This window comes from Nerophis ophidion, linkage group LG10 (genome assembly GCF_033978795.1).
Source record: "Nerophis ophidion isolate RoL-2023_Sa linkage group LG10, RoL_Noph_v1.0, whole genome shotgun sequence".
NCBI lineage: Eukaryota > Metazoa > Chordata > Actinopteri > Syngnathiformes > Syngnathidae > Nerophis > Nerophis ophidion.
This window is the reverse complement of record NC_084620.1, coordinates 64,035,045-64,047,077: the sequence shown is the minus strand read 5'-3', so window position 1 is coordinate 64,047,077 and position 12,033 is coordinate 64,035,045. Positions and strand designations below refer to the sequence as shown.

The 12,033-nt window shown below is 38.7% G+C and overlaps 1 protein-coding gene across 5 annotated transcripts in view; it reads right to left on the bottom strand.

Annotated features, from left to right (window-relative positions):
- Nucleotides 1-12,033, bottom strand: part of celsr1a (cadherin EGF LAG seven-pass G-type receptor 1a) — a 256,246-nt gene that overhangs the window by 34,617 nt on the left and 209,596 nt on the right. For all 5 annotated transcript variants that reach the window (XM_061914463.1, XM_061914464.1, XM_061914465.1 and 2 more), the window contains exons 16-20: nucleotides 5,160-5,343; nucleotides 4,639-4,740; nucleotides 925-1,019; nucleotides 637-846; nucleotides 384-567 (exon numbers count right to left, since the gene is read on the bottom strand). In XM_061914463.1, the coding sequence (XP_061770447.1) occupies nucleotides 384-567; nucleotides 637-846; nucleotides 925-1,019; nucleotides 4,639-4,740; nucleotides 5,160-5,343 (775 nt within the window). The remainder of the gene's footprint in view (nucleotides 1-383; nucleotides 568-636; nucleotides 847-924; nucleotides 1,020-4,638; nucleotides 4,741-5,159; nucleotides 5,344-12,033) is intronic.

Here is a 12,033-nt window from a genome sequence, read left to right as displayed (position 1 = left end):
TATATAAGAAATAAAAAAAGCAACATTTTAAAGCGCATGGAGAGGTAGATATGCCAGTCGTTACTGATGGGGAAGCAAGCCACGCCCACTTTGTGCCTGTGGAGAGACATAGACAATGGACCACACCATTGAGGCCTGTCCACTCCACAGACTGGCTTGTCGCCCTTCACACTGCAGACCAGGAGGCAACTGCTTGGCTAAATAAATAATATATTTTGCATTTATTTATTAAAAAAATGCATAAAAAAATAACATGGCGTACTGTGGTTTGCAATGACATCAGTGGTATTACTGCTGAATGGGCCGTAACTGCCATTTCAACATTGGTTGTGCAATATACTTAAATAAATAAATCATGATGTGGTGTAGGAGCGCGAACTCACTCATGTTGTCCGTAACAATGGTGAAGGGCTTCAGGTAGGTTTTCCTGACGTTCCGCGCCAAGGTGTTTGCATATTCCTCGAAATTCCGAAGCAAGTGAGCCGTGCCGCCCTCTGTTTTCTGGATCTGCTCCCAGTGCGCTTTCGTGTCAGGGTCCAGTATGGCACTTCCGGCTCGAACCAAATTCTAGGACGGGTTCAAAACAACGGCAGTGAGGAATCTCAAAAGATGAACGGGCGTTGACTTCTCTGTTACCTCGTTGAATTCCGCATCCTTGGCAGCGGTGAGCTCGAATCCCGCCCGGCGGCTCTCGTAATGCAGTACGTGGTTCAGCAGCCGGGTGGCGGTCTTCACGTCGTTGCCGTAGTAACTCCTGGTGCTGTTGGTGGCGGTGTGGAGCAAACGCACTATGTTCTTGGAGCGCTCAGTGTCCATCCTTGAGCTGTTACGGCGTAGCTCTTCATTCTGGAAGGGTATACTTTCTCTTATAATACAGTTGGGGATATAAATGATCAATCCGAGCTTTATTTGTGAAGAAATTACCAGTTTGCTCAGCTGAGCGAAGGAGGCGGTGGTACAGTTGAAAAGCTCGGGCGATAACCAGCCTTTCTCGTCGCTACAGTGGCGAATGGCGGTGCCTAAACACAAACACACACCACCACAATAAGAAACAGCAGCTGCATGCGCCAAGCAATGTGAACGGAACAATAGAAGGCAGAAGTCCCAGATGAGACCAGAACAACAACAGAGGGGTTGCCATGGTGACAGGGATGCATCCCGAAGTTTTGTTTTCCCCTTAGCAATCACCAGGGAGCGCAGAGTCAAACACTGCAGGAACATGCATACAAGGAACCAGCAAAAAAAATATTTAAAAAGTCAAACATATTGAAGTTTCATGAACAATACTCTGAACAAATAATGTATGAAGCACATAGAAACATTCTACCATACGATCAAAACAGGTTTGTAAAATGATAAATTAATAATAAAGGGATAATAATTAACTTCGGATTTCATGGCTGCAACATGTGCCAAAGTAGTTGGGAAAGGGCATGTTCACCACTGTGTTACATCACCTTTTCTTTTAACAAACACTCAATAAACGTTTGTGAAATGAGGAAAGTGGAATTATTTCTCATTCTTGTTTTATGTAGAGCTTTAGTCCTTCAACAGTCCGCTGTCGTATTTTACGCTTCATAATGCGCCGCACATTTTCGATGGGAGACAGGTCTGGACTGCAGGCGGGCCAGGATAGTACCCGCACTCTTTTACTATGAAGCCACACTGTTGTAACAAGTGACTTGGCATTCTCTTGCTGAAATAAGCAGGGGTGTCCATGATAACGTTGCTTGTATGACAACATATGTTGCTCCAAAACCGGTATGGACCATTCAGCATTAATGGTGCCTTCACAGATGTGTAAGTTACCCATGCCTTGGGCACTAATACACCCTCATACCATCACAGATAATGGCTTTTCAACTTTGCGCCTGTATCAATCCGAATGGTTATTTTCCTCTTTGTTCCGGAGGACACCACGTTCTCTGTTTCCAAATATAATTTGAAATGTGGACTCATCAGACCGCAGAACACTATTCCACTTTGCATCAGTCCATCTTAGATGAGCTCGGGCCCAGCGAAGCCAGCGGTGTTCCTTGGTGTTTTTGATAAATGGGTTTTGCTTTGCATAGTAGAGTTTTAACTTGCACTTACAGATGTAGCAACCAACTGTAGTTACTGGCAGTGGTTTTATGAAGTGTTCTTGAGCCCATGTGATGATATCCTTTACACACTGATGTCGGTTTTTGATGCAGTACCGCCTGAGGGATCAAAGGTCCGTGATATCATCGCTTACGTGCAGTGATATCTCCAGGTTTCTCTGAACCTTTTGATGATTTTACGGACCGTAGATGGTAAAATCCCTAAATTCCTTGCAATAGCTCGTTGAGAATTGTTGTTCTAAAATATATCGACAATGTTCTTACAAATTGGTGACCCTCGCCCCATCCTCGTTTGTGAATTACTTAGCATTTCATGGAAGCTGCTTTTGTACCCAATCATGGCACCCACCTGTTCCCAATTAGCCTGCACACCTGTGGGCTGTTCCAAATAAGTGTTTGATGAGCATTTCTCAACTTAATCAGTGTGTATTGCCACCTTTCCCAACTTCTTTGTAACATGTTGCTGGCATCACATTCTAAAGTTAATGATTATTTGCAAAAAAAATAAATGTTTGTCAGTTTGAACATCAAATATGTTGTCTTTGTAGCATATTCAACTGAATATGGGTTGAAAAGGATTTGCAAATCATTGTATTCGGTTTACATTTACATCTAACACAATTTCCCAACTCATATGGAAATGGGCTTTGTAGTTAAAAAAAGACTATTTGCAAGGAGTACATTAATGGTGCTCACAAATATGGAAGAATCATCCAAGCAGTTAGTGGTAGCAGGGGTGTGTATATTGTAGCCCGGAAGAATTAGGTCTGCATGGGATTCTGGGTAATTGTTCTGGTGTGTTTATGTTGTGTTATGATGCGGATGTTCTCCCGAAATGTGTTTGTCATTCTTGTTTGGTGTGGGTTCACAGTCTAGCACATATTTGTAACAGTGTTAAAAGTTTTTTTTACGGCCACCCTTAGTGTGACGTGTGTAGCTGTTGATCAAATACATCTTGCAAAAACACACATGCGCCTCACATGGCCAGATGCAACATAAAACTGGGCTTGCACGCTGTCAGTTCAGGATGTAGGGGGCGCCAAAGGCAGTGCCATTATGGCACTCCCTGAATATTGTTGATCTGGTAAAAATTCACAGGGGCTACGGGAGAATTGGTGCCCTGAAATTCAGGAGTCTCCCAGGAAAATTGGGGACGTTGGCAAGTATGACGCATTCTTGTTTGGTGTGGGTTCCCAGTCTGGCACATATTAGTAACAGTGTTAAAAGTTTTTTTACGGCCACCCTTAGTGTGACGTGTGTAGCTGTTGATCAAATACATCTTGCAAAAACACACGTGCGTCTCACATGGCCAGATGCAACGTAAAACTGGGCTTGCACGCTGTCAGTTCAGGATGTAGGGGGCGCCAAAGGCAGTGCCATTATGGCACTCCCTGAATATTGTTGATCTGGTAAAAATTGACAGGGGCTTCGAGAGAATTGTTGCCCTGAAATTCAGGGGTCTCCCGGGAAAATGGGGGACGTTGGCAAGTATGACGCATTCTTGTCTGGAGTGGGTTCACAGTCTGGCACATACTTGTAACAGTGTTAAAAGTTTTATTATGGCCACCCATAGTGTGACGTGTGTAGCTGTTGATTATATACATCTTGCAAAAACACGCGTGCGCCTCACATGGCCAGATGTAACATACAACTGGGCTTGCACGCTGTCAGTTGAGGATGTAGGGGGCGCCAAAGGCAGTGCCATTATGGCACTCCCTGAATATTGTTGATCTGGTAAAAATTGACAGGGGCATCGAGAGAATTGGTGCCCTGAAATTCAGGGGTCTCCCGGGAAAATGGGGGACGTTGGCAAGTATGACGCATTCTTGTTTGGTGTGGGTTCACAGTCTGGCACATATTTGTAACAGTGTTAAAAGTTTTATTACGGCCACCCTTAGTGTGACGTGTGTAGCTGTTGATCAAATACATCCTGCAAAAACACACGTGCGTCTCACGTGGCCAGATCCAACGTACAACTGGGCTTGCACGCTGTCAATTCAGGATGTAGGGGGCGCCAAAGGCAGTGCCATTATGGCACTCCCTGAATGTTGTTGATCTGGTAAAAATTGACAGGGGCATCGAGAGAATTGGTGCCCTGAAATTCAGGGGTCTCCCGGGAAAATTGGGGACGTTGGCAAGTATGACGCTGTCAAGCGCTGTTTATATTAAACTCGCGGGCCGCACCAACATTAAATTGTCATATCAAAGCGCGGGCTGCATAATAACATCTCGCGGGCCGCAATTGGCCCACAGGCCGCATGTTTGAGACCCCTGATATAAGGAGTAAACGCAGCAAAAAATAGAAAATAGACATTATAAATAAAGAGAAGTAGCTACCATAGAAAGTGTCTGGTAATAGACAGATATCATCTATTGCTGTATGGCGAGTGATTATACAGCTGGATTGAGTGCGGAATGAAGGAGTTCTTGAATCGAACACTGTGGGAATGAAGCTGAAGGAGCCTGTTGCAGTATGAACTCCGCTGTCCCTCAATTGTCTGGTGGAATACTTTACTTTGTTATAAGTATTACTTACCAATGGATCCTTTGGGACAGTTCATGGCAGCCGGACGTCCGAACTTAGTCTTGGGCCACCAAATGCCCGCCTCAAATGCTTTAGGACAGCCTTCATACACCACTGTGGAATGAAAAGGACAATCGTATTTTTATTCTCTGGTCTTTTGGTGTCCACCTGTGCATGTAACATGAAAAAGAAAAAGAAAAATCCCTATAATGACCTATTGGTCTACCATCAATTCAAAGTCTGAACACGTTCCTATTAGGTCATTGACATTCTTCTTCTTCTTCTGCCTTCTATTCAGCGCTACTGTATTGTCTGCGTGCCAAAGTTCCACTTGCCTCTTCTGCTCGACTGGGCGGCGACAAAGGAGCAAAGTTAGCTCAACTGCAGCACCAGCAGATGTGAGCGACACCATTTGTGTCTTTTTGACACCACCACTTTGTGAACGGGTGAATAATACAGCAACGGTTTTCTGCCCCCCCCCCGACAGAAGTTTCCCATCTATGCATAACTGCGACTGTGAGGACATGACATACCTTCACATCCAATGGGGGTGACCTCGGCAAACGGGTTATCGCAGCGGTTGCATTGGCGACCGATGACTCCGCCCTTGCAGGGGCACTGGCCGGTGACGGGGTCGCAGGTTCGAGACTCAGAGCCGACGGAGAAGCACTCGCACTGGTAGCAAGAGTCTTCTCCTTCTGGGCGGTAGTGATTCTCCTGCAGGAATCAGCAAAGATTACTTTAAACTACTACTCTAAAAGTACTTTAGTCCGAATTGAGACGATACGCCAGGGGTCACCGACGCGGTGCCCGCGGGCACCAGGTAGCCCGTAAGGACCAGATGAGTCGCCCGCTGGCCTGTTCTAAAAATAGTTCAAATAGCAGCACTTACCAGTGAGCTGCCTCTATTTTTTAAATTTTATTTATTTACTAGCAATTTAGTCTCGCTTTGCTCGACGTTTTTAATTCTAAGAGAGAAAAAACTCAAATAGAATTTGAAAATCCAAGGAAATATTTTAAAGACTTGGTCTTCACTTGTTTAAATAAAATCTTTTTTTTTTTTTACTTTGCTTCTTATGACTTTCAAAAAGACAATTTTAGAGAAAAATGATTTTAGTATTTTCAAACATATATACCTTTTTACCTTTTAAATTCCTTCCTCTTTCCTGACAATTTAAATCAATATTCAAGTATTTTTTTTTTTTTTAATTTGTAAAGAATAATAAATACAATTTAATTTATTTTTTCATTTTAGCTTCTGTTTTTCGACAAAGAATATTTAGGAAAACATTTCTTCAAACTTATTATGATTAAAATAAAATAAAAATATTCTGGCAAATCTACAAAATCTGTAGAACCAAATTTAAATCGTATTTCAAAGTCTTTTGAATTTCTTTTAAAATTTTTGTTCTGGAAAATCTAGAATTGTTAAAAATATAGCTTGGTCCAATTTGTTATATATTCTAACAAAGTGCAGATTGGATTTTAACCTATTTAAAACATGTCATCAAAATTCTAAAATTAATCTTAATCAGGAAAAAATTACAAATGATGTTCCATAAATTCTTTTTTAAATTTTTTCAAAAATATTCGAATTAGCTATTGTTTTGTCTTCATTTTTTTCAGTTAAATTTTGTATTTTAAAGAGTCGAAATTAAAGATAAACTATGTTTCAAAATTTAATTTTCATTTTTTCCGTGTTTTCTCCTCTTTTAAACCGTTCAATTAAGTGTTTTTTTCATCATTTATTCTCTACAAAAAACTTTCCGTAAAAGAAAAAAAAATGTATGACGGAATCACAGACAGAAATACCCGTTTTTGTATATGTATAGATTTATTTATTAGGGGTAAATTGAGCAAATTGGCTATTTCTGGCAATTTATTTAAGTGTGTATCAAACTGGTAGCCCTTCGCATTAATCAGTACCCAAAGAAGTAGCTCTTGGTTTCAAAAAGGTTGGTGACCCCTGCGATACGCTTATCTGTGACATTCTATACGCTAGCAGTTAGCAGTAGCATCGATGCTAATGTTACTTTTGAGAAATGTGAACAGTAGGGGTGTGAAACTTTGGGCACCTAACAATTCGATTCGAGTCCGATTCCTCACGATTCTCGAATCAAACCGATTTTTGCAATGTATTATTTGGTACAATAACCATAATTAAACTTTTTTAAAACAGGTAAAAAACATATCCTTCTGGTTGCATGGGGATGGCCGAAAAAAAACATTAAAAAAATGTATTCCTATATAAAAAAAAATATACATATATATATAATTTTTATTACAATTTTTTATAATCTATTTTTAATATATTTTTTTTAAAGCAATTTGGAATCGGGTTAAATAAGAATCACGATTAGAAACTACTTATTTCAAGTAATTGTGTGTATTACCAAACTCATTTATTTATATTTAGAAAAAAACTAGCAACAAAGGATTTCTCCCATAACGAGTCAGAGCTTTTCTTCCTATAACTCACAAACACTTGATCTCTATTACAGTTTGTCTTAGATAAATACTTTTTTTTTTTTTTTTCAAAATTGAGTACAGTCATCTTTCGCCACACCACTCTTACAGACTTTACATCTTCACTCATTTGCAAATTTTTTTAAGACATATTTTTGGCTTAAATTAAGCATATGCAAGCATTTCATGGCGAAATGAACCAAAAAGATCAACATTACAGTAGTTTTGGCCACTAATTAAGAACGAACCAATCAGTGTGCACTGTTCAGTATGGTAACCACTGATTGGCTCAGCCTTAGGAGCATTACTATATTGGAATAAACAAGTATCAAGGTGACGATGTGTGTGTTTTTTCATATTTAGAAGGCAGATTTTTTTATGCTCTAGCTCAGGGGTCGGGAACCTTTTTGGCTGAGAGAGCCATGAAAGCTAAATATTTTAAAATGTATATCCGTCGGAGCCATATAATATTTTTTACGCCAAATACAACAAAAGTAAGACCAACATTTCTAAAGTACAATAAGTCTCTTATTCTTTTTAATAAGATTTTTATTCTGAGGTTAACCGATAATAATTAAAATACTTCTTACCATTAATGCAACTTCATGAACAGGTATGGTACAAAAATTCTGCATATATTATCACACAACTCTTATGCTTGAGGGCCGTTGCTATAATTATTGTCAATCGTGCTGAAGTGGTATTTTTCTTTGTCTGTGCAAAACTGGCAATCCAACAGATTGTAAGCTAGTCTGGTATCAGTGTCCAGGAACGGCCGTGACACAGACAGAGCAGTGAGACAAGGCGATATCACCAGCGTCAACACATTTGCATTTTTGTATAGTCATATATTGTGTCTAACCGGAGTTGTCGAGATTAGCCCCTTCCCTCAGTGACAGATTCAGTGATGTAAACAGGGACCTCCCAAATAAATAGAGGAAGCACACAGGCTGGACAATTAGAACGTAGTTTGGATCTGAAACTAGAATACAGCCCAAAACACATGTCTCCTCATTGAGCCAAATTGAACTCTGTCTCTGCATGATTCCTTGCTTCTTGTCTGTTTAATAGATGTCATCAGTGTTTGAACCTGACGGATTACCAGCGGACATAATGTAGAAATGTCAGCAAAGATTTATCTGAGAGCCAGATGCAGTCATCAAAAGAGCCGCATCTGGCTCGAGAGCCATATGCAGTCATCAAAAGAGCCGCATCTGGCTCGAGAGCCATAGGTTCCCTACCCCTGCTCTAGCTACTAAAATATTTTATTTATAACTAATAATTCCAACGTTGCAGAAATTAATTAAACACAGTCAGACCTGGAACTAATTAAAAGTAATAAAGGGGGATTTACTGTAATGAAAAATAGGAGTCATCTTATATGTGGCCAGATAATTAATGCAAGGCACATTTTGTTAGCATTTAGCAATGCCCGACTTGGATGATTTCTATGTGAAACCAATTGTTCACTGCTTGTTGCTTAAACAAAAAGTGTGAGTCAGAGCTTTTCTTCCAGTCACTTACTTGCAATAGAGTTCTCCTTGGGTTTGTCTTTAAACGTTTTTTGTTTTTTTTCCCCAAAATGGGGCTTTGCATAAAGGGGCCACCTTATATTTGTGTGAACCCAGTAATAGTAATGCAGACACTTTTTTTTTTAGCATTATTTCACAGTAAAACCAATTGTTTCAAACTGTTGCTTTAAAAAAAAAAAAAAAAGTGAGAGTCACAGTTTTTCTTCCAGTCATTTGCAAACACTAAACTTCTCTTTGAGTTTGTCTTTTTTTTATTCAAAATGAAGCTTTGCATAAAAAGGTCTTATATATTTGGGTGAACCCAGTAATAGTAATGCAGACACATTTTTTTTAGCATTATTTCACAGTAAAACCAATTGTTTCGTCATGTTGCTTTAAAAAAAAAAAAAAAAAAGTGAGAGTCACAGCTTTTCTTCCAGTCATTTGCAAACACTAAACTTCTCTTTGAGTTTGTCTTTTTTTTTTATTCAAAATGAAGCTTTGCATAAAAAGGTTTTATATATTTGGGTGAACCCAGTAATAGTAATGCAGACACTTTTTTTTAGCATTATTTCACAGTAAAACCAATTGTTTCAAACTGTTGCTTTAAATAAAAATTAAAAAAAGTGAGAGTCACAGCTTTTCTTCCAATCACTTGCAAACACTAAACTTCTCTTTGATTTTGTCTTTTTTTTTATTCAAAATGAAGCTTTGCATAAAAAGGTTTTATATATTTGGGTGAACCCAGTAATAGTAATGCAGACACATTTTTTTAGCATTATTTCACAGTAAAACCAATTGTTTCGTCATGTTGCTTTAAAAAAAAGTGAGAGTCACAGCTTTTCTTCCAGTCATTTGCAAACACTAAACTTCTTTTTGAGTTTGTCTCTTTTTTTATTCAAAATGAGGCTTTGCATAAAGGGGCTGTTTTATATTTGGGGGAATCCAGTACTAGTAATGCAAACACATTTTGCTAGCGTCGAGCATTAATGGACTAGAGCATGGGTGTCAAACTCTGGCCCGCGGGCCAAATGTGGCTCTTGAGGCAATATCAAATTAACATTAGAGCTGGCCCGCCGGTATTATACAGCGGCAGTGCCGCTGTAACACCGCATTCACCGGTAATACTCATACTTGCCAACCCTCCCGATTTTCCCGGACTCCCAAATTTCAGGGCCCCTCCTGAAAATCTCCCAGGGCAACCATTCTTCCGAATTTCTCCCGATTTCCACCAGGACAACAATATCGGGGGCGTGCCTTAAAGGCACTGCCTTTAGCGTCCTCTGTTGTCACGTCCGCTTTTCCTACATAGAAATAGCGTGCCAACCCAGTCACATAGTATACGCGGCTTTTACACACACAGGCACACAAGTGAATGCAAGGCATAGTTGTTCAACACCCATACAGGTCACACTGAGGGTGGCCGTATAAACAACTTTAACACTGTTACAAATATGCACCACATTGTGAACCAACACCAAACACATTTCGGGTGAACATCCGCACCGTAACACAACATAAACACAACAGAACAAATACCCAGAATCCCTTGCAGCACTAACTCTTCCAGGACGCTAAAATATACCCCCCCCCCCCCCCCAAGCAATAATTAACGTTTTACTCATGCACTTTCTCTTGCTACTTCAAGGTTTGAATGTTTGATTCATTCATTATTGGTATTTTATTTGCAAATGTATTATTAGCCTGTGGAAAAAGTTTATTTATATATTTACCTTAAGAGGGCTGCAAAGAGAAAAGAGGCATTCCATTTTTATTTAAATTGTATTTGATATGCCATTGATATTTTTTAATTATTATTATTACTATTTTTATTTAAAACTCGATTTTACATGTCACTATAAAGTTATATAAGCCTTGCTTGTTCAATATTCATTGCAAAACTTGTTTGGGTCCCTATTAAAAGGTTAATTTGTTCAACCTTGGCCCGTGGTTTTGTTCAGTTTTAAATTTTGGTCCACTCTGTATTTGAGTTTGACACCCCTGGACTAGAGGGATTTCACAATAAAACCAATTGTTCAGTATTATTGCTTTAAAATACAGTGTGAGTTTGAACTTTTGTTCCAGTCACTTACACACATTAAACGTCTCTTTTATTTTGTCTTTTATTTTATTTTTTTCCTCCAAAATGAGGCTCTGCCTATTGTTATATTTGGGGGAACCCAGTAATAGTCATGCAGACACCATTTTGTTAGCATTAGTTGAGTTCCATGATTTGAATGCAAAACTAATTATTTCGTACTGTTGCTTTAAAAAAAAAAGTGAGTGACAGAGTTGGTCTTCCGTATTTTGTATTTTTTTTTTTTTTTTTTTTTCAAAATGATGCTGTTTTATATTTGGGTGAATCCACTATAAGTAATGCAAACATACAGTATTTTGTTAGCACGTTGAATTAATTGACTGGAATGATTTCAAAGTAAAATTAATTGTTTCATACCACTGCTTTGAAAAAAGAACGGCGTGAGTCACAGCTTTTCTTCCAGTCACTTACACACACAAGAGTTCTCTTACATTTTGTCTTTAATTCCTCCAAAATGAGGCTTTGTTAATAGTCATGCAGACAGATTTTCTTAGCATTAGTTGACTCGCATGATTTGAACGTATAACTAATTGTTTCGTACTGTTGCTTTAAAAAAAGTGAGTGACAGAGTTGTTCATCCGTATTTTGTGTTTGTATTTATTTTTCCAAAATGGAGCTTTGCATAAAGAGGCCGTTTTATATTTGGGTGAATCCACTACAAGTAATGCAAACATATAGTATTTTTTTAGCATGTTGAATTAGTTGACTGGAATGATTTCAAAGTAAAATAATTGTTTCGTACTGCTGCTTTAAAAAAAGAAAGGCGTGAGTCACAGCTTTTCTTCCATTAATTTTTTACCATGAATTGATTAACGTGGACCCCGACTTAAACAAGTTGAAAAACTTATTCGGGTGTTACCATTTAGTGGTGAATTGTACGGAATATGTACTGTACTGTGCAATCTATTAATAAAAGTTTTAATCAATCAATCAATCCAGTCTCTTACACACTCAAGCGTTCTCTTTGATTTTGTCTTTAATTCGTCCAAAATGAAGCTTTGTTAAATATTCTATTTGGCTGAAGCCAGTAATAGTCATGCGGACACATTGTGTTAGCATAAGTTGACGGGCATGATTTCAAAGTAGGGATGCACCGAAATGAAAATTTGTGGCCGAAGCCGAAGCCGAATAAAATTTAAACGCTTGGCCGAAGGCCGAATACCGAATAATGAATGCGGTTTTTCACAATGTTTTAAATATTGCATAAATAGCCTGGAATAAATATTTAGACATGTTTTTCAAATAAAGTAATTTTTTATTGAATATTGACATGTTTTTAATATTCCAGTAGTCTTTGCTTTTCAAAAAAAGCACAGTTTTTCATTTATATTA